The sequence below is a fragment of the Pomacea canaliculata genome, linkage group LG1 (assembly GCF_003073045.1).
Source record: "Pomacea canaliculata isolate SZHN2017 linkage group LG1, ASM307304v1, whole genome shotgun sequence".
NCBI classification, from domain to species: Eukaryota; Metazoa; Mollusca; class Gastropoda; order Architaenioglossa; family Ampullariidae; genus Pomacea; species Pomacea canaliculata.
In genome coordinates, this window is record NC_037590.1 from 38,313,454 (window position 1) to 38,332,227 (window position 18,774).

The 18,774-nt window shown below is 37.0% G+C and overlaps 1 protein-coding gene across 2 annotated transcripts; it reads left to right on the forward strand.

Annotated features, from left to right (window-relative positions):
• Positions 1–2,626: 2,626 nt before the first annotated feature.
• On the forward strand, positions 2,627–18,555 carry LOC112569660 (polycomb protein suz12-B-like). 2 transcript variants are annotated; one of them, XM_025247528.1, is made up of 15 exons: positions 2,627–3,017; positions 3,142–3,188; positions 4,803–4,867; positions 7,815–7,886; positions 8,395–8,447; positions 11,276–11,343; positions 11,626–11,851; positions 12,289–12,497; positions 13,088–13,223; positions 13,797–14,122; positions 14,383–14,540; positions 14,837–14,926; positions 15,344–15,449; positions 16,189–16,268; positions 16,608–18,555. In XM_025247528.1, the coding sequence occupies exons 1-15, from the start codon at positions 2,918–2,920 to the stop codon at positions 16,807–16,809; spliced, it is 1,938 nt and encodes a 645-aa protein (XP_025103313.1). In that variant the 5' UTR covers positions 2,627–2,917; the 3' UTR covers positions 16,810–18,555. The 2 variants fall into 2 exon arrangements, with proteins under 2 accessions (XP_025103313.1, XP_025103320.1); XM_025247535.1 differs by having other exon boundaries at positions 2,635–3,017; positions 13,902–14,122.
• Positions 18,556–18,774: the final 219 nt, after the last annotated feature.

Below are 18,774 nucleotides of genomic sequence, written 5' to 3' on the forward strand. Positions count from 1 at the left end.
TGTTTTCTTAATGATAGGACAAAGCTCGGTGCAGAATACAGTTTCCCTGGATGAAACCCATACCCACACCATTCTGTTCTGGAGATGCAACTATCATCGTGCACAAACGAGGTCAAAATCGTGACGCCACGTTTGTACATGTATACGCCTAGTAAGAATAATTATGGTCCCAGCAATCCCTTCGGCTGAAATCGTAATAACTTAAAGGTATCCGTGTACAATCCTGACGTCTTTGATTGTGACTTCTTTCTGTGCAAGATATGATGCTAGCAGAATGACTATCTGAGAACAAAGGGGGCATTCGCCCACAGTTAGGGAAACATGCAGTATCTTGCATTGATAGGGAAAAAATGCACTAGTATCTTAAGAGAAAAGAGACCATTACGCATGCGCCATCTAGCATCTTATGAGGGAGGAGGAACCCATTAGGCATGCACCACAGACTTCTATGATTTGTCTGAGGCATGCACCACTCAGACGGGCGCGCCCGTGGCTTCGCGCCAGCACGGGAACTACTTGGAATTTCTGAAGGGAAATCAGAGCTAAGATTTTCCCAAGTTTGCCCCAAGCTTGGCCGAATCTTGCGTGTTTGCTGGGAGAGGATTAGATAATACAAGATGGGACACCTGTTCGCCGATAAACTTGTGTGGCTCTTTGTAGCAATTTTTCACACATTCCTTTTATGTTTACTATGCATTATCAAACTTCTAAGATTTATAATATCATCAAACTATTTAAATGTTTTTAATATCTTGCCAAAACATAACTAACTAAAATAAAATTTAACAATAAAGTATATGTTATCTATTGCTTGATTTTATGACATATGTGTTTGGAAGGTTTGCCTAAGAAATGCTACATATCTTATTTCTACTGCAAGAATTGTAATATAAATTGTAAAAGTATGTATTTATAATACCAGATAACTTCTCTCACGTATTGTAAAAAATATTGATAATGTCTGGTAAATTTTGTCTACGAAACAACGATTTAAAATATTCTTTAATTTTTACCGAAGTCTCTCCTGCGTTTTGTGCCCTATTTCTTTCAGTTCATTCAGATTTTGGCGGTAGCTACTTTACGAATATTCCGAAAAGCGAAGGTCGCTTTATACCGATTAAAGTTTCATGATCAACTGAAAGAGGCGTCCTTCGTCTTTCCGAATGTCTAAAAGTTACAGCTTCCGGCTCTCTCTCTCTCTTTTTTTTTTTTTGGAAAGTCGTGACGATTGATGAAAGGACTAAACCCTTTCCTTCCGTCAACTTTACCTCCTCTGATAAATCAGGTATCCATTCCTGATAAACATAGTCGGCCAGCCAGGGTTAAGCCTAGATCAGTGGACCAACCCTATCGATTCTCAGTTGAGGGTACTAACCATTACGCTGTGCTGCTTGTCCACTCAAGACATGAATGCGCATGCATGTGTGAGAATATGTTAACATTCCTACCGAGGACTTTTTCGGGAAAACCTATGCTTGTCGGGGGAACTTTTACCACAAGAAACCACGCCTTATGCTGTAGAGGCAGTGAAGCCGCACGCAAGCAGGCATTCAAACAAAATAGCAATTAAGCCACCAACATAGACTATGATCCTATAGCAGACCTGGGCAAAGGGCGGCCCGCGGGCCGGATCCGGCCCGCCTCCTGTCTGACCGGCCCGCCAGTCCGCCCGCCCGTATATATACTATATATACAGTATTGGGTAAAACTGAGTTAACTGTATTAGTCCGGCCCTCTAAAACCATCCCAATATCTCATGCGGCCCCTTGGGAAAATTAATTGCCCACCCCTGTCCTATAGGGTACTTCAAGGGAAAGTATATATCCTATCGATGACTGCACGTACTGCCTGCACCACCAACGCACATCTCTTTCCCTTTCATTACAGTTATTCCTACACTGCTATTAACGAAAAAAAAAAAATTCTAAACCCACTGATACTGATCAGTTCGACTTAAAATCATCAAATGTATATGTTTTATGGTTTTTACTGTCATCATCATCAACAATCATCACTCTTCATCTAAGTAGAGAAAGTATCGTGAGAAAGAAAATTAAATTCGATGAGCCTACCATCGGACCAATCTAACAACGAGCTCCTTGAGATGTGTTCACTCGTCCGTTCACTAAGATCATGTCAGTGTGAACTACAGTTTTTCTACACTATATATCCAGCATTTTGAATACTGTACGTCAAACCTAATATTGCAGATACTTTTATATAACTACGACAGCAGCATATACTGGTCACGAGAACATCATTATTAAGCAAGATTCAATTTATATATCAAGCAGTTTCTTTACTTTTACTTTATTATTCTGTGTTATGCTTTATGTAAGATTTTTCCCCAGTCTTTTATATAGTTTAATCAATATATTCTGTGTGCTGGGATCGAGTGGCGTGAGAACCCATACCATGGATATATAATATAAAACAAATATTTATAAAATATTAAAAGATGAGGAATATTGTAATAAATCATGGGAGAATAAAAGACCATATATCTAAAACAGCTATTATTAGCATGCAGTTTCCGAAAAACTAGATAATTATAAGTAAAGTAAAACGATAGTTTTAATTCTTTCTCTAAGCTGCGGGGGTGTAATTCTTAAATCGTCAACATGATAATTATAATGCTAACTAAAGAAAGTGATATAAGATTTAATTTGTTTTTCTTTGTAAAATAATCAAAAGTTTTGTTGTTGTTGTTTTTTTTTTGCTTGCTTTTTTCTAACCGTTATAGTTAGCTACCCCGACTCGCACCCACGCCCGTTCATGTCTTACCGCGTTTATTGGACAGTCCGTCTTGACATCACTTCCTGTTCCTGTCGCTCCCTGAAGTCGAATCTCTTCCAATGTGCTTTGTGTGTCCATATTCGCGCGGATTTAGAGTTTTTCATAAAAACATCACCACAAAATGAGACCAAAGAAACGCCCAGCCGATTGTTTATCAACTCCCGAACCCACGCATGACAACATTGAAGCCGACCACGAGCTTTTTCTGCAAGCCTTCGAAAGTAAGGATAATTTTAAGCACTTTGAAGAACGATGCGTGTTTGTTTTGCAGTGTGATGTCTGTCACCGTCAGTCAGGTATTGCTGAGGTAGCTTCGTAACCATGGTGGTCTTTTTTTTTTTCCAGAGCCCACGCAGATCTACCGATACCTTCGTACCCGTCAGGCAATTTTGGTATGTTTTTATTTTATTTATTGTAAAGAAACATTAGCTTTCGAAAAAGATTACTTTTACTTAAAGTGTGTCACTTCATTAGTCGATCTCTTAAAGTGATTCTTCGTGTTGATAACAGTTGAAGTTTGTGATAGAAAGAATTGAAATTCATTTAATGAGAGCAGCTTTATACGTTATGGCTGTTATAATAGCTGAGGTCTTCTAAACTTAATTCATATATCAGACGTAGACATGCGATTAGACGAAATGTGTCCGAAGAATAATTCGCAATGTTTCATTTCGCGCTGATTAGTATTCGTAAATTCCACGTGAAATTAACAAGCATAAATTTTACTTAGGTAATCCTTGAGAAATATCATTGAAACCACATTATGCTTATGTCACTCTTTTCCTGGATAACCTTTTTAAGGTGCCGACAATTAAAGGTTAAAGTCCCAGAGGTCATGGCCGTAATATTCGGTCTAATGAAAAAAATATCAGCTTTCATACGTTTGATTTATTACAAAATGTCTTATATGATGAGATATTCGACCTCATATTTTGAGACTCACAGCACCAAATCACTGATGTTTTTAGACCCCCTAGGCAAAATTTCTTTATATGATATATGCACATTTCTAAGCGACGAGAAACACTGTAGGGGACACCAATTTACAGGGCTGGCACGTTTATGATATAACTTCTCTTCTAGATATATCATTTAAAAATATTTCCCCTTTTCCACCACTCAATATTTTGAAGTTTGCAGTATGCTAACATAGTTGTTTCTTGCACTGCTCTTTTGTTAAAGTGCATTAAGGTCACTAACAACTTGTGAAATGTTATAATTCGTGGGTTTATTATTATTGATTATCCTCATGAGGTATTCATGGTAAACATGTAAAGAAAAAGCAGTTTCATTTAATTGTTTTTAGCTGATCTCAGCTTATGCCAAGCCTGTTTCTTACTATTGTACAGTTTATTTATTGTTGTAAAACTACATCGCCAAACAATTGCCTTATCTAGCATCCATTTGTTATTGTTCTAAGTGAGAAGAAAGTCAGAAGAGAATGTCAAGGCAAAAGAATATGGAGGTTAGCGGGTAGGGAGGATGATAGGCACTCTCTTACAGAACAAATATCCTTACTTTTTTTGAGTGCTGATTGTTACTGAGGTTTTGTTTTGTTATTCTTCCTAGACAACTTGCTACAAGATTACTGATGCTATAAATTAGCTGATAAAACAATAAATTGATGGCTAACAGAACTCTTTGACACATAATGTGCTCACATTGCTTGGTCTGTAAATGATGCTGTGTGGTAGCAGGCAGTTTTTAGATGCTGTAGTGCTTGCTGTATGTGAGAAATAATAGATCTGTTTGTGCACATGAAGAAATAAATAATGCTAAGTTTGTTTTTAAAACCTGCTTAGTATGGCCTCACAATCCTCTTAAGGCGATTCTTGAATGGACCTTTTAATGCACGTTTGTTTTTGCCTAGAATGTAATTTTATTGCTTACTCTTGGGGGAAACTTAATTCGGTAGTCCTTTTATTAGAAAATTTACACAAGGAGTCTATCTTGCTAAATTTGGATATATCAAGATGTAAATTAATAATGTAATTTTCAATTTTCAGCCAGTTTTTTTACCACGGACATTATGGTACATGAAAGGGCGTCTGTCTGTTCCAAATACAAAAAGGTTTGTGGTTTGCTTGATCTGCCAGGATTGTGATTCTAAAGTAAGAATGTGTCATTACCAAGATTAGAAAGTTGATTGTACTACCTCTGAAATATAAGTGTCAATGCACATCTTTTCATTTTAACTATAGAGTCATCCCTCGCTATACTGCGATTCACTTATTGCGGCTTCACTGTATCCCAGTTTGTTAGTTTTAAAATATAATTGTATCATGGAGTTGTTTTTTTTTTTTTTTGCGGTTTATAGGTATTTATATAATATTTGTGATTTTAATTAGTTTTACCTAAAAAAATTTTTAAATAATATGAAAACTACACAAATTTTAAATCAAACATTAAAAGAGTATGAAATTGAAATAAAATGCAGCAGATGAATACCGTACTATACATGTTGGAACTCAGTACTGTCCGCCACTACTGCTTGCGAAAGTTTGCCAACATGAGATTGTACAGAAGCGATTCTCAAACGGTTCTCAAAAGACTCAATATTAAGTAGGATATCCAAGATTGCCTGAGTTAATTGGTCTTGCAAACTCCTAAGTGCAATTTTATCATCTCCTTTTTAATATATATCCATTATTTAAGTCAAGTTTATGCCATCCATTAGTTGAAATACACAGTGTCATTTTAGCTCTTGGTGAAACACTTACACTCTTGCACTCTCTGTACTTCTAATATTACTTCTCTAAATTGGAGATGGGTCATCCAGTGGCATTTGTCACCAGTTCAGTGAAGACTGGCTGTCCTGAGTTCAGATCTTGTCTTTGTAATGCTGTCTTTCTCTGCTTGTGACACCTTGTGACAGGATCGGCTGCTTTGCTGTGATATAGCCTTAGTTGCTGGCTTGGCATAAAACACAAATTTACTCCCAACTTGGACAGGTTAATGCAGCGGTTCTCAACCTTTTACTAGTGATGCCCCCCTGACGAACAAAGGTACGTCCGCGCGCCCCACTTAGCCACACAATGTAAGCTAATTTCACTAATACCAGTATAAGAAACTATTAAAAAATGACCACCTTCGCGCCCCCCTTGTAAGCACGTCGCGCCCTCCCAGGGGTACGCGCCCCACAGGTTGAGAACCGCTGGGTTAATAGCTTGTACAGAGAATGTCATTTGCTTTCTCCTCCCATCCACCCCTACACATATTCCTTTTCTTTCTCTCTCACTCATATTCCTTTTTTTTCTCTCTCACTCAATTTCCTAAATTGTCATAATTTTGTCTGCACAGTCTTTTGTGTTTTTTGGGGTGGGTGGGTGGGGGTAACATAACTAGTAAAATAAACATGCTCTGAAGAAATATACACCAACCAAACATAGTCTGCAACCTTCCTGCAGACAAAAAGAATATTGCTGCCAAATGGTAGGCTTCATTATGAAGTCTTTCTTTCTGTGAGACTTTTTTTTTTTTTGCATTGGCATGCTATTGACATTTTAAATATTTCACATCAATTTTATCAGTAACAGTATTCCTAGCTGCACTGAAAAATTTATTTTCTCAGTAAACTGCATGTTTTTTTCTACACTTTTCCATTTATTAGTAACTACAGTCAGATTTCAATGCTGGTGGCAAAAGATACGTTTCTTCTATCAATGCATCTACCTAATAAGCAACAGTACTTTTCAAACTTAATGCTTCATGATTTTTATACACCTTTTCAGGCTGTGTATTCTTTTTAATGGTTGTCGCTTTGTTTGCATGTTCTTTCTCTTGGTACAGCTATCGCGGATTCCATTATAAGGGACAGGTTTGTTTCAAATGAACTGTTAGTATTATCGTGTGGTTGTTACGACGTACTTTCATCCGGCAATGCAGGCAGTTATTGCAGTCATTTCTAAACAGATAAAACAGGTCCGCCTTCAAAGAAAAACGAGCGGATTTCCAGGGTACCTTTTTTTCACAACCCACCGTCGGGGATATCAGATTTTCCAACCCTAATGCATCTGTTAGTATCTCTTGAAAAAGGAAACGCCTCAATGGAATGAAAGGTACCAGAGACAAACTTCTATTCTGGCTAAAGCAAAATGGGTTAGGCGGTAGAAATATTGAGAAACAAGACTCATTTTCGATGGGCATCAGGAAATGAGTCAGCTAGGCAGGCGTCATGTCACCAGACACGATCGACAGTTGACTTCGCTGGTCATCGCTGTTTTCTCCGCATTCTGCGTTTGAGTTCTGTCGGGTGTTTTGTTTTGCTTATATTCTGCGCTAAACCATCGGTACAGATAACAAGCAGAATTTCTATTATTCTAATCTTATTCTAAGTGAGCTGAGCATTTGAAATAGTTCGTTTCTCGAATTTTCTGCGGAGGTGGAGGATGGGTGTGGGGGTCACCAAAAGACAGTCCAGTCCCCCAAACGTTGCCAGTGAAGAATACCTTGCAGGTTGTACGGCCACTGACAGGAGGCTGAGGGGTTCAGTGAGGGTGGGTGCAGACGAGTAGGGCACAAACACTGAACTTGTGGCTCTTATCGGCGGTGACTGAGAGACTGGGAGATCAAAGCCTGCCGTGCGCTGTCGCAGCTTTTGAAGACTAGAACTGTTGACTTAAGACCCGACCATAGTCGCTCATGTCGCAGTCATTAAAGTTTTTAGGGTAGGGTTACAGTTTTCTTGAACATTATCCCGTCCTACAGCATCATTTTTAAACTTCAGAAAGTAAATGAACTGGACTGAGTTCTGTCGTTAACAGAGCCCGTCTCGTCTAGTGAAGAACGTAGATTGCTGGGGATGAGGGAGGGAGGGAGGGGGATATTTTTTTTGCCTCCCTTCTCTACAGACGCAGAAAAACGCGCGTGCACAAGGCTGACATTTGAACTGTCGTGGCACGTAGGTGACAACATAAGTTGTCAATCGAAAATTTAAAATTTCTTATTGTGCGATGGTGTACGGGTGCATCATGTCGGGAATCGGTCACAGTATAAATTGAGCGTCCTTTCATTTTCAGGAAGAATTTTAAAGTCGACTCCCTTCTCGCAATCGTGTCAGCCAAGAATCTCCGAGAGCACCAGCCCCATAGGTATGGAAATGCGAAAGAAAGAATGATTTTGAAATGAGAATGTTTAATGTTGAAATATTGTTTGCCATAAAGTACACACCACTAAGTTTGTAAGTTTGGCACTGGATTAAAAAAAAAACCTGATGCTTTTAATTTGCTCGTTAAAGCAAAACCAGAACCTTTGTGAAATGTGAAGTTGTTCCCACAGAAACAACCCGGTTCAATTTTTTTAAAAGTGTTTTTGGAGGGGAGAGTGCGGGTTAAGCATTGGACAGAAGGGCATGTTTAAAAGCTGTCTGCCCCTTTGTAAAGCAGGAGAGAGCAGCATTGCAAATGCAATTTCTGGGGCATAGTCACGTTTCAGTGAGCGCTTTAATACAAGCGCTGCTGAAAAAAAGGGTTCTTATTTGTTTCTGTGTGTGTGTGTGTAGTCATATAGTGTTAGAGTTTTATGCAGAAATATTTAAAATATGATAATATTTGCAATAATACATTTACAATAATTTGATTGTTTGAATTTATTTTACAGGAATAAACCAGATGTGTTAAATGTAAAGTTTTCTGGGTTCTTCAATGTTGATGGTATGTATATAATGTGTTTTCTATTTCTAAACTTACGTGCCCCGTTTTTTAGGATTAAGCAACTGCTCAGATTCCCTCTTTTAAGACTTTAGAAATGTTTTTAAAATTTTACAGAATTGCATATATATATTGTGCATTATTTGAGAAATATTTATGTGAATTTGATAAGTATAATTTTTATTTTTTTCATTACAAGAATATTTGGGTATGCAACACAAAAAGTAGTTGAAATCATTTGTATAGTTTAAAACAGAAAAGATCCCATAAGTCACTGTCATAACACTTTTCATAGCTGGTACAACACACTAAGCTTCACATGCAGCCATTACACTATTTTTTCTCCATATAGACAAAAACCACATTCTGTCTGTGATGGCCCCATCTGGATTTATTACTGACTCTCTTAGTTGCATCATAGCCAAGTAATGCTCAAAAGAAAATTATTTGTACAATTGGGACCTGAAAGAAGATCAATGCTGTCTTAGCATGACCCAAAACAAAACCAAAAAATGTAAACAATAACTGTAAACCTAAACTCATCTCAGGAAAATGACTTGCTGTAATACTCAAATGGAATGCATACAATATTCTTGTGTCATCTCTGGGGGTTGATGTAGCTCTACGCAGCTTCACAGAAATGTAATACCCTCTCGAGGGGGATGTCTTGTGAATCAAAATCATTGACATCTTCATTGGGTAATTGTGGAATCAGTCTTTTCACAAAAAACTTCTCTGGGATTACCTTTAGAGGAACTTCGCTAATCTAACTCAAAGCTTAGCTAATTTTAACTCGTTCTTCATCGTTTTCTTCATTTGTTCATTTCTCTCTCTTGCTTGCTTAATTTTTCATTCCAGTGTATCTTTTTTGTCAGTTATTCCTTCTCAATTTCTTTTTCCAGTCTCTCATAGTTGTTGTTTTTTTTTTTTCTTTTTTCTTTATTTTTCTGCAAGTCTCTCCTCTCTTTGCCCGCCCTTTCTTTTCCAACTTTTTTATCTCAACCGTCTGAATGGCAAACTTAGTTCACCACCCATTAAACCTATTCTTTCCCTATACACTTTAAAAACTCCATAATGTCTGACAACAATGGCGAACCACAGGCAAAAATCTTAATGTCCTAGCTCAAACAAAACCACAGAATCATTTATGTAGTGCATGGCAGATTATAAAAGCAAACACTTTGCCCATAGATCACAATTCAAAATATTCGGACAACTGACAAAGCATTACAGTACTCAATAATAACAGAGCTATTTCTGGAATAGAAATTAATGGTGCACAATATTTTGGTAGCTTCAGGCACATGATTCGAAAACTTTAGAGACATTCAACACTCAGACAGCATAATAGTGAAACCCAAAATAAAATGTTACTTGCTTACAACTCAAAGAAAAATATTGATCAGAATAAGGTCTGCTTTTATCATAAAAATGTGTAGGTATATTATCTGTTTATGTATTAATTACAAGATAAGATGTCTAACCAAAAGAGTGAGAAACGAAATACAAGCAGAGAGAGAAGACAAAACACAGAAAAAGGAAGAGAAAAAGCAGACAGAAATGTTACTGATACTGCTCTTACTGTGGGTGAACTCTACATAACTCAGACCAGTAAGACAGGGTGAACGCTCAAAACTAAACAGAAGCCTACTCAACACAAAAAGAATGCAGAACATGCTTTTTTTACAAGCAGTAAGTTCCCATGGATGATAGATCATGTTGGGTTCACTAAATGTGTTCTAGCAATTTTGAATAGCACACTTGCACATGCAGCCAGATACTTTTTTTTTTCCAAATGAACTGAATACAACTATTCTGTCTGTTTAGGCCATGTCCAAATTTATTACAAAACAACAACATGGCAAGTGCAGCGAACACTTCCCCACCTACACACACACACGATTCTTGGGCCGGACATTGTCTCTGCTGGTTACTCAACTCTTGTTTCAATATGAAATAAACCATCACTGCAGTAGTGGTGCCTGTTACTAGAAACATTATCTTAAAAGCTAACCATTGTATATTTTTTTCAAAAAAAATGTTTTAAAAAGTTTTAAACAACAGCGTTACAACACTTCAAGTCTCAAAAATCTTTTGCAATTGATTATAAGCCTACGTTATCCATTTGTAACAAAAGTTAATGTTTCCAACTTTTTTCTTATACAACCTGACTTTGCAGCGTTGTTGCTTTAGTAGAAAGTACCGGATGATGTAGACCTAATGAACTTTCTTTGCTTTCTAACCCCTTCCCCCCCAAAAAAAATTATAAAGATCACCAAATGTCTGCCCTTTCACAACCACCTCACTTTGTGTGTGCCCCTTAACTTGGGCATAAATAATCATGCTGATTTGTCACATTCAGATGTATATGCAGGCTTACATCCACACACACCTGCTAATTTTTTTTAAAATTCTCCATTGTTATAATTAGTTCACTTCAACAAGGTACAAAAGTTTGAGAGCTCTTTCCCCACCCAACCCCCATGGTGGATCAGTTGCCACTACTGGTAGCTAAACTAGTTTAGCAGGGAAGTATGCTAATCATAAGCCCAAAGAGTGTCAAATCAGCAACATTCTTGAGTGCTCTCCACACTACATGATAGAAAACTAGAATTAAATAGTTTTAAACATTCTTATATTTTTATCTCTATGATAAATCTCTATCAGCATTGACTTTTTATGTTAAAATATACCTGAATGGTCTGTATGACAATCTTTAGCTTATTAACCATTCTCTGAGGTGATGATTGATATGTGCACAACATCCTTATCCTAATCAAGTTTATTCTTGATATTAAACAAGTAGTTTGTCAATTAATTTTTTTTTTCAGTACATACAGATGCTGAGTTTGCTGAGGCAGAAATCCAGTTGTTAAAAAATGGACACAGAAAAAGAAAGGTGGGCCAGAAAGACCTGTTGATCCATTATTTTGACTCCATTATTCAGTTTTGTCTCTCTGATGCTCTCGGGGTTTATGGCCTCAGTATTAGAGCTATTTTTAAAGTGAAGTACTAGCTTGCTTTCTTTGACTTTTCTCATCATACTTCAATTTAATGTTTGTAAAAAAATTTCAAAACAAATCGCATGTGGATGAAACATTGAGATTCCCAGAAGTATGGTCCAGGTAATTTTTAGCATGAATGATGTCATCCTTTGTTTGGTTTTGTTTTTTTTAAACAGTCAGCAGTGTCCTCCTGTCCTTCCCAGGTGAGTCTGGGTAAAACCAAGATTCCAATCAATCCTGGTTTGTCTTCATCGTACCATGACAATGTTGCCTCCATCACCCACAGATTCACCCACTCAAATGGCAGCTTAGCACGTTCGTGTGGCCTTTTTGTCAAGGTCACATGCCCCATTCGCAGAAATCTTCCAAATGGATTTCACAATGGAGACTTGCATAACCATGGTTTGTAAAACAAATGCCAGTGTGGTTATCATCTGGTTTTGCTTCTGGGAGGTGGATGGGATAACGGGGTATATACTTCACTGATCAATTATTGGTGAACTGTACCTAGGATGGACGGTTGATTTGCTATAATATTGAATATACAAACAACTGTAACAAATGTTTTATGCTTTATGGGATTTTTTAATATCTTTGATTATCATTTACAGTTTTCTTGTATACAAAATCTTGTAAGATAATGACTATTAGAAGCACAAAATATGCCTAGCCAATACAGAAACGTGAATCTTTGGGAGACAAGAAAAACAACAATCATGCTTTTTTTTAGTTAAAAAAAAATTATTTTTTTTTGTGATAGCTTGAAGTATCATTTCCATTCTATTTTAGCTATTGTTAAAATAATGGTGAGTTTGACAGTAGTGATGGTACTTTTGCAGATGAACCAATACAAAAACGGAGGAAAAATGGTCGTATGTCATTCCACGAAGAGGAACCAATGTTGTTTGGGGCAGCTGTTAGAGTCTATGATAGAAACCGTCAGTGCCTGCTTTGTAATGGTCAATATCAGATTGTGCTGACTGACCTGCAGTCGTATGAAACTTTACCAGGAAGAACAGCATCTTGGCTGTCAGTGACAGATCCTCAGGTGTGTAGTAGTGGCATAATGGTCTCTTTTCACTGGCATTTAGGCAGATGGCATGGTAAAAACCTTGAAACTTCCAGTCTCATATTGGTAATGCATATAGGAAATATCAGTGTAAAGAGAAACTTTTAATGTGGGAGAGAAAAAATTCTTTTGAAAAAGATGTTTCCTCCTGTATTCTTGAGTGTTTGATAAATGGCAATGCTGTACCGTGTTTTTTATGTCATAAACAGCTGGGTGGAATGCTATAAAACTAAATCAAATAATGGGTTCTCAGATGAAGACAGAGATTTGGCTCTCATACCACATTAAGAAGCAGCAAATACTGTCAACTGAAGTTTGAACATAGGCAGTTAGACAAGTTGACTTAAATACGATAAAGAAGATTTTTTAAAAAAATCTTTAGACCCTCTTTTTTTCTCCTTAGATCAGTTGCTTCAAAATCATATCTTGAGCCAAAGGCAGCCTCAGACTCCAATTTTCCTGATTTGGTAAAGAAGAAGTTTTTAAAAAGTTGTGAACTTGCACTAGCACATAATGCTAAACCTGCATTGTCTATTATTTGCAGTTTGTAGTTTTTGTTTTTTGTGTAGGACTTAGAACCATTCAAGATTTTTGACAAGCTGCCAACCATCAAGTTTGACTTGACTTGGGACGAAGGACCCAACAGTTCTGCCTTACCTGCATCACAGGATTCACTCTCTCCTCGAAGTGTTAACAATTTCTCAGGTAACCAGCGTGGCTTGTATGTTGTAGAGCAATAATTAATGGTCTTCATTCTAATTTTTGAACAGTCTTGTCATAAAATATAAAAATACTTCCTTTTTTTCCTTTCCTGTTTTTGCATATTTTTTTTTTTAACCCTTTTGGGGACAGTTGTGATTGAAGAGTGGGAAGGCAAGTGAGCTCTTCCATTTGTGCATTATGGGTCTTCTTTCTTGACAAATTGGCAGAGACAGATGACACTAGTTTAGTGTTTGTTTACTGGGTGTTTCGTATTCCTCCATTTATTATTCCTAAATTGACCCAGAAATCTCAGAACAGACAGATAAGTCTGTTAATGAACTATACACACAAAAGGAGATAGAACAATCATCAGCTATTTATATAACTTTATATGGTTCACCCCCCCACCCACTCCCTAAATATCTTTGTGAAGAAGGACCAGTGATGTCTTAGATGTCCTGTCCTGTTCTTAAAACTAGGAATTTGCTTGTAAATCTGCTTAACTACCTCCATCCTGACAGGCTTTCGACCAGTGTATTTTCAGAGCCTCCTTGTCATATCTTGTGTACCTCTCAGAAAATAACATCACTACGGACAGTAAGATGTGCCCTAGCAATATTTCAAGCAGTGAGAGAGCACAAGTCATGCACGATGGAGTGACACATAAAAATCCCACTACAGGAACAAAAAGTACCAAGCCTCGAGAGCCTGGCCTGACAACCCCTCGCAAGCGCCTTCGACTCCAGTACTGTTTTCAGTATGGCAACGGCGAGACCATGCGGCAGCAGACAGAGGTTCGAGAGGATCTAAGATGTCCATGGTGTGCACTTTTGTGTCCTTCCTTGTTTGCTCTTCTTAAACATCTTCGTTTGACACATGCTCGCTTCAACTTTATTTATGTGGTGAGTACCAAGTGGCTTTGCTATTTTAATCTGCATTTTTACAATGTGTGAGATGACAGTATTGTTATGCTCGATTTGCGTTAAAAGAAAGTTCAAATGAAATCTTAAGTTAGTCATGTAAAGATTGTAGAATTCAGGACGACATTGTTGCAGGTAAGTTGGTGGGTTTTTTAAATTAGTTTTGATTAATTTTAGTAATTAGGTAATTGGTTCAAAAAAGAAAACATTTGCTGATACGTCTCATCTCTTGTGTCTAACAGCCTCACTCCAAAGGTCCTCAGATTGAAGTAACAGTAAATGAAATGTATGACGGCTCATATGTGGGAAATCCTCACGATGTCCACTCACACATTGGCTATGCCTTTAGTCGCAGTGGTCCAGTAAGGCGAACACCTGTCACACATGTAATTGTATACAGGTAAGTGCTTGGAGAAAGGAGGCTTAAAATGCCTGGACATTATTTAAAGAGTGCAAAAGTTTAGAAAAAGATGGTTGTCTTTTCTGTGTTTGAGTTGTCAGTGCAGATTTACTTCATTGATCTAAATCAATGTTTCAGTAACAATCCAGTTCTTTTTATTCAGAATGAGACATGTGATGCTTGTTAAAGATCGTGAAGTGTCATTTTCTTGGTGTTTAGAGTTTGAGATATTTTATATTTGAAAGGGCATATTTGAAATGGCATTCATGTTAACCTATCGCCTGTTATAACTCTAGACCCAAGCGACCAGCACCATCTTTGAATGAGTTTATGGAGCCAGAGTCAGACAGTTCTATCAACAGGCAGCTAGTGCAGGGTCACAACAGGTTAGCAATATTATTTTGCAAATCATATAAGCAGGAAATTGGGAATAAAAGCGTGGGTAGTGTGTTGGTGTGAGGGGGATTGTGTTTGGAAAAGGGAAGGTCATCCTAAGTTCTGGATGTCATGCTTCCATTACTGAATAATTTTCTTTTATATGTATACTGTATCCTTATTTTCATATAACATTTTTTTAATCTGGAAAATTTAAACAGCCAGCAATGAGCTATAAATGTAGATTGTAAGGAGGTAGGTGTTTTCTTGCCTAGCAATTTAGAGTTGTAGTGCAATTCCTTACTTGGTGCTGCCCAAGCAATTTTAGGATGATCCCTTGCTTGGTTGTTTTTTTTTTTTTTTTTTTTTTTGTTTTTTTTTTTTTTTTTTTGAGTGTTTGTTTGCTTTGTTTTGTTTTTTTTAAACAGGCTTTATTACCACACTGTCACCTGCCAACCGAATCGACCACAAGATATTGATGAGGACAGTGAGGACGAAAGCACCCCCTCGTGGCTTTATAAGAAAACTGTGATGGTGAGAATTAAAATGATTTTTAAGCAGAAGGAGCAAACTCCTTTGTTCTACACAAAGTTTCGTGATAGAATAATGCCTACTCTCTCCAACCCAACCCACACCCCATAATAGGATGGTACTGTGTCTGGTTCAAGAAAGAGTTTGGTTCATTTACTCCAGCATCCTGTACCCTTCACTAATTTTCTCCCTGGTATATTTTTGTGATTTTTACAGATATCTGTGCTTTTTGTGCTATGTAATTGCTCTATTTTTTTCTGTTGGTTATTGCAAGGGATGCAAATGTTTTTCAGTTACTTCTAAGTTTCATCTCAGGTTTTTTAGTCATTGAAAAGCACTGGGCATAAAAAGGGATCATCCGTGATGCTCAGTCTCTTCCCCTAGTTTTGCCACTTTCCTTGGCTTCTCTGCTTCATTCAAGTCTGTTTTTTGTTTAATTTGGCTCATAAACTCAATAACACCAGTCTCCAGCCATTCGACATGTGAAATGAAACCAACTCAATTGTGAAAATCTAGCCACCTGTTCAACAGCAAAATTTCCACCCTGATTTAGAGCTTGCCCCAATAATGTCTCATTACAAATTGCAACAAAATTTCAGTTTCAATAAATAGTTTTCTATTTTAATTGGATTAGTAGTTTTGTGCCATAGGACATGTTTAAGTTAATTAAAAAAAAAAACTGAACCTGGCTTTGATGTGATGTATATATATGCCACATTTAATATTTTTTCCCCTCTGCCAGATGATTGATGAATTCACAGATGTAAATGAAGGAGAGAAGGAGTTGATGAAAATGTGGAACTTGCATATTATGAAACACAAGTGAGTATATGAAAATCAGGGGTTTTCTGGTAAAAGATGTATTCCCAATGTAAAATCCCAGATAAGCTCTCATTCAAAAATTATACAAACCTACTATAAGTTTTTAAGGAAAGGTGTCAATTTAAAGATTCTCAAAAAGGGTATTTAAAAATTTTTGAGTTTTTTCTTTTTTTAAGTTAAGGATCCCATTTTTGATTTTATCACATATTTATATGACATTTATTGCATTTAATCCATACTAATTAATAGTCATTCATTTATTGGTCATTTCTTTCAGCAGACTGCATTTATTTCTACAAAGCAAAGTAAATGATGATTGTTTCATACTCTGATTTTCAGTTACATGGCAGATTGTCAGATAGTCAGTGCCTGTACAACATTTGTTGAAGAACATGGGAATGAGATTCTTGAGAAGAATCTCTCCCGCAACTTCCTGATTCACCTAGTAAACTTGTTTGACTTCAGCTTAATCCGCCCAGAGGTGGTCCAGAGATCATACGCAATGCTGGAAAATCTTAGGGAATCTATGGGACTGGCTTGATGACGGCCTTCAGATTAGACATAAGATCTTTAACAGTGATTTGTCTACAAAACTATGATACACAACTTGCCACCACTTGTGATTCATTACCTCCAGTGACACTAAGTCAGCAAACACAATGGCTGAGTATTGTAGCATGACTGCAGTACAATTGTTAAGGTGTGAATTCAGTGGTCTGTGCTTGAATAACTAGGGTGGTCTGCAGTGTACATCATCACATTGACACATAAAGGGTACTAAAAAATCTAATCAGAGAAGCAATATTAATAGAATAAGTAGAGGGTTAGATTAACTTTCACAGCATTTGCATCGTGGTAACTAGTTTTGGAAGTGTCTAGGACACTAGGTAGTAATTTATTACCTCCCCTTCCCCATTCAACCATATAACTTTTCAACGTTTATGCGGTGAATTCCTTTTAACAAACGAATTTTAGCTGTTTGCACGTTTCATTATGCAAGATGCAAAGCATAGTACAGTTTATTTTGAAGGTTTTGATCATCCAGATGACAATAAGGATAAGAGGACACTGATGAACAAAGGATGCATGCATGGCAAAATAATTTGTGCTTCTAGAAAGAGCAGCAAACACTTGTGTCTTTTTGTCATAGGCTTCATTGCAAAACGTTCAAACATTCTTGAATGTAGACAAGGTTTTTGTTTGCAGTGGGTAGGGGGAGGTTGATGTATTGCTTATGTAAAACAAGAATGTTGGCAGACATTGAAGAAGACAGCAGTTAACAAGGATTTTATTTTACATCTACATTTGATCTATTTTGTCATTGCTTGCTTATAGATATCTATCTGTTCCATCCCCACCCCTGTTTTTTTTTTTCTTTCTTTCTTAATGTTCTTCAGGATCCCACATTTACAATGTATGCAAAATGGGAGAGATGCATGTGTAGTTTCTGGGTTTAGTTATAAAAGCAATTAGAACACAGTTTGCACTGGCCAGGATTTCTTGCTCTTTTTATGGTGGTTCATAACAGCTTTACAAAAATATACCATGCTTTATAAAAGGATTTGCAGTTAGTGTTGTTTTGGTCACAATGCAGACTGAAAATTATGCTAGCCAGTTTGAAGGCAAGAAGTGTTAAAAGAGCAGCGAGTGGGAAATCTTGAATGAGAAGGGGGAGGCCTTGATTACTAAATACAATGGTAAGGCAGCTACCACTATTCTAATCCACTTAGAAATCTTTAATTTTTTTTTACCCTTTCGTGTTTTCTTGGATGCATTGCCAGGTGTGTTTGAGAATCCTGTAGCTTTGAGTGCTCAAGTAGGCTTGTCTTATACAGAGGGTATAATGCTAATCTTTTGCGACTAATGGCATTGTTCTTTTCTAGTGAGGTGCAAAAGTTGTGCGCTTAATGGGTCATGTATTTTATGTTTTATTTGTGCAAGTTAATGGCTGTGTTGACTGGCAAGCATGTGATGACATTCGATAGTAAGGTCCGCCTTTCTTTCCTCTCACCCCCTTTTTTTCTTTTCTCTATCTCCCCAAAATGCTTTCTCACATCATGATGTTAAATCAGTTGAGAAACTGAACAGAGAGAAGAACAAATGAAAGGCATGTCAGAATATGATGTTTATTTTGCATCCTGTACTAAAGGAATTCTTCAAATTGTAGCGTACAGTGTATATATTGACAGTTGTATGAAAGTATGTGTGCTAGTACGCATTGGCATTATGCAAATTGCATGCACAGAATTACAAAAAATGCATGAAGTGGAATAAATGAATTGTCTTATTGGTGTGTGTTTTTGTATGGAAGAATTTGCACTTAATTTTATTGCTGTGGTTTGAAGTGTCATTGAACCAGGCTCCGCTAGAATTGGTCTAGCAAGACAGACATGATGAACAGGCACAAACACTTGGAAGAAAAATACATATCTGTGTTTTTAAACACTTTGATAAAAACAAAGCTGCCAAAAGTGGTTTGCCAAAGAAGTCAATTTTCCTCTGCAAT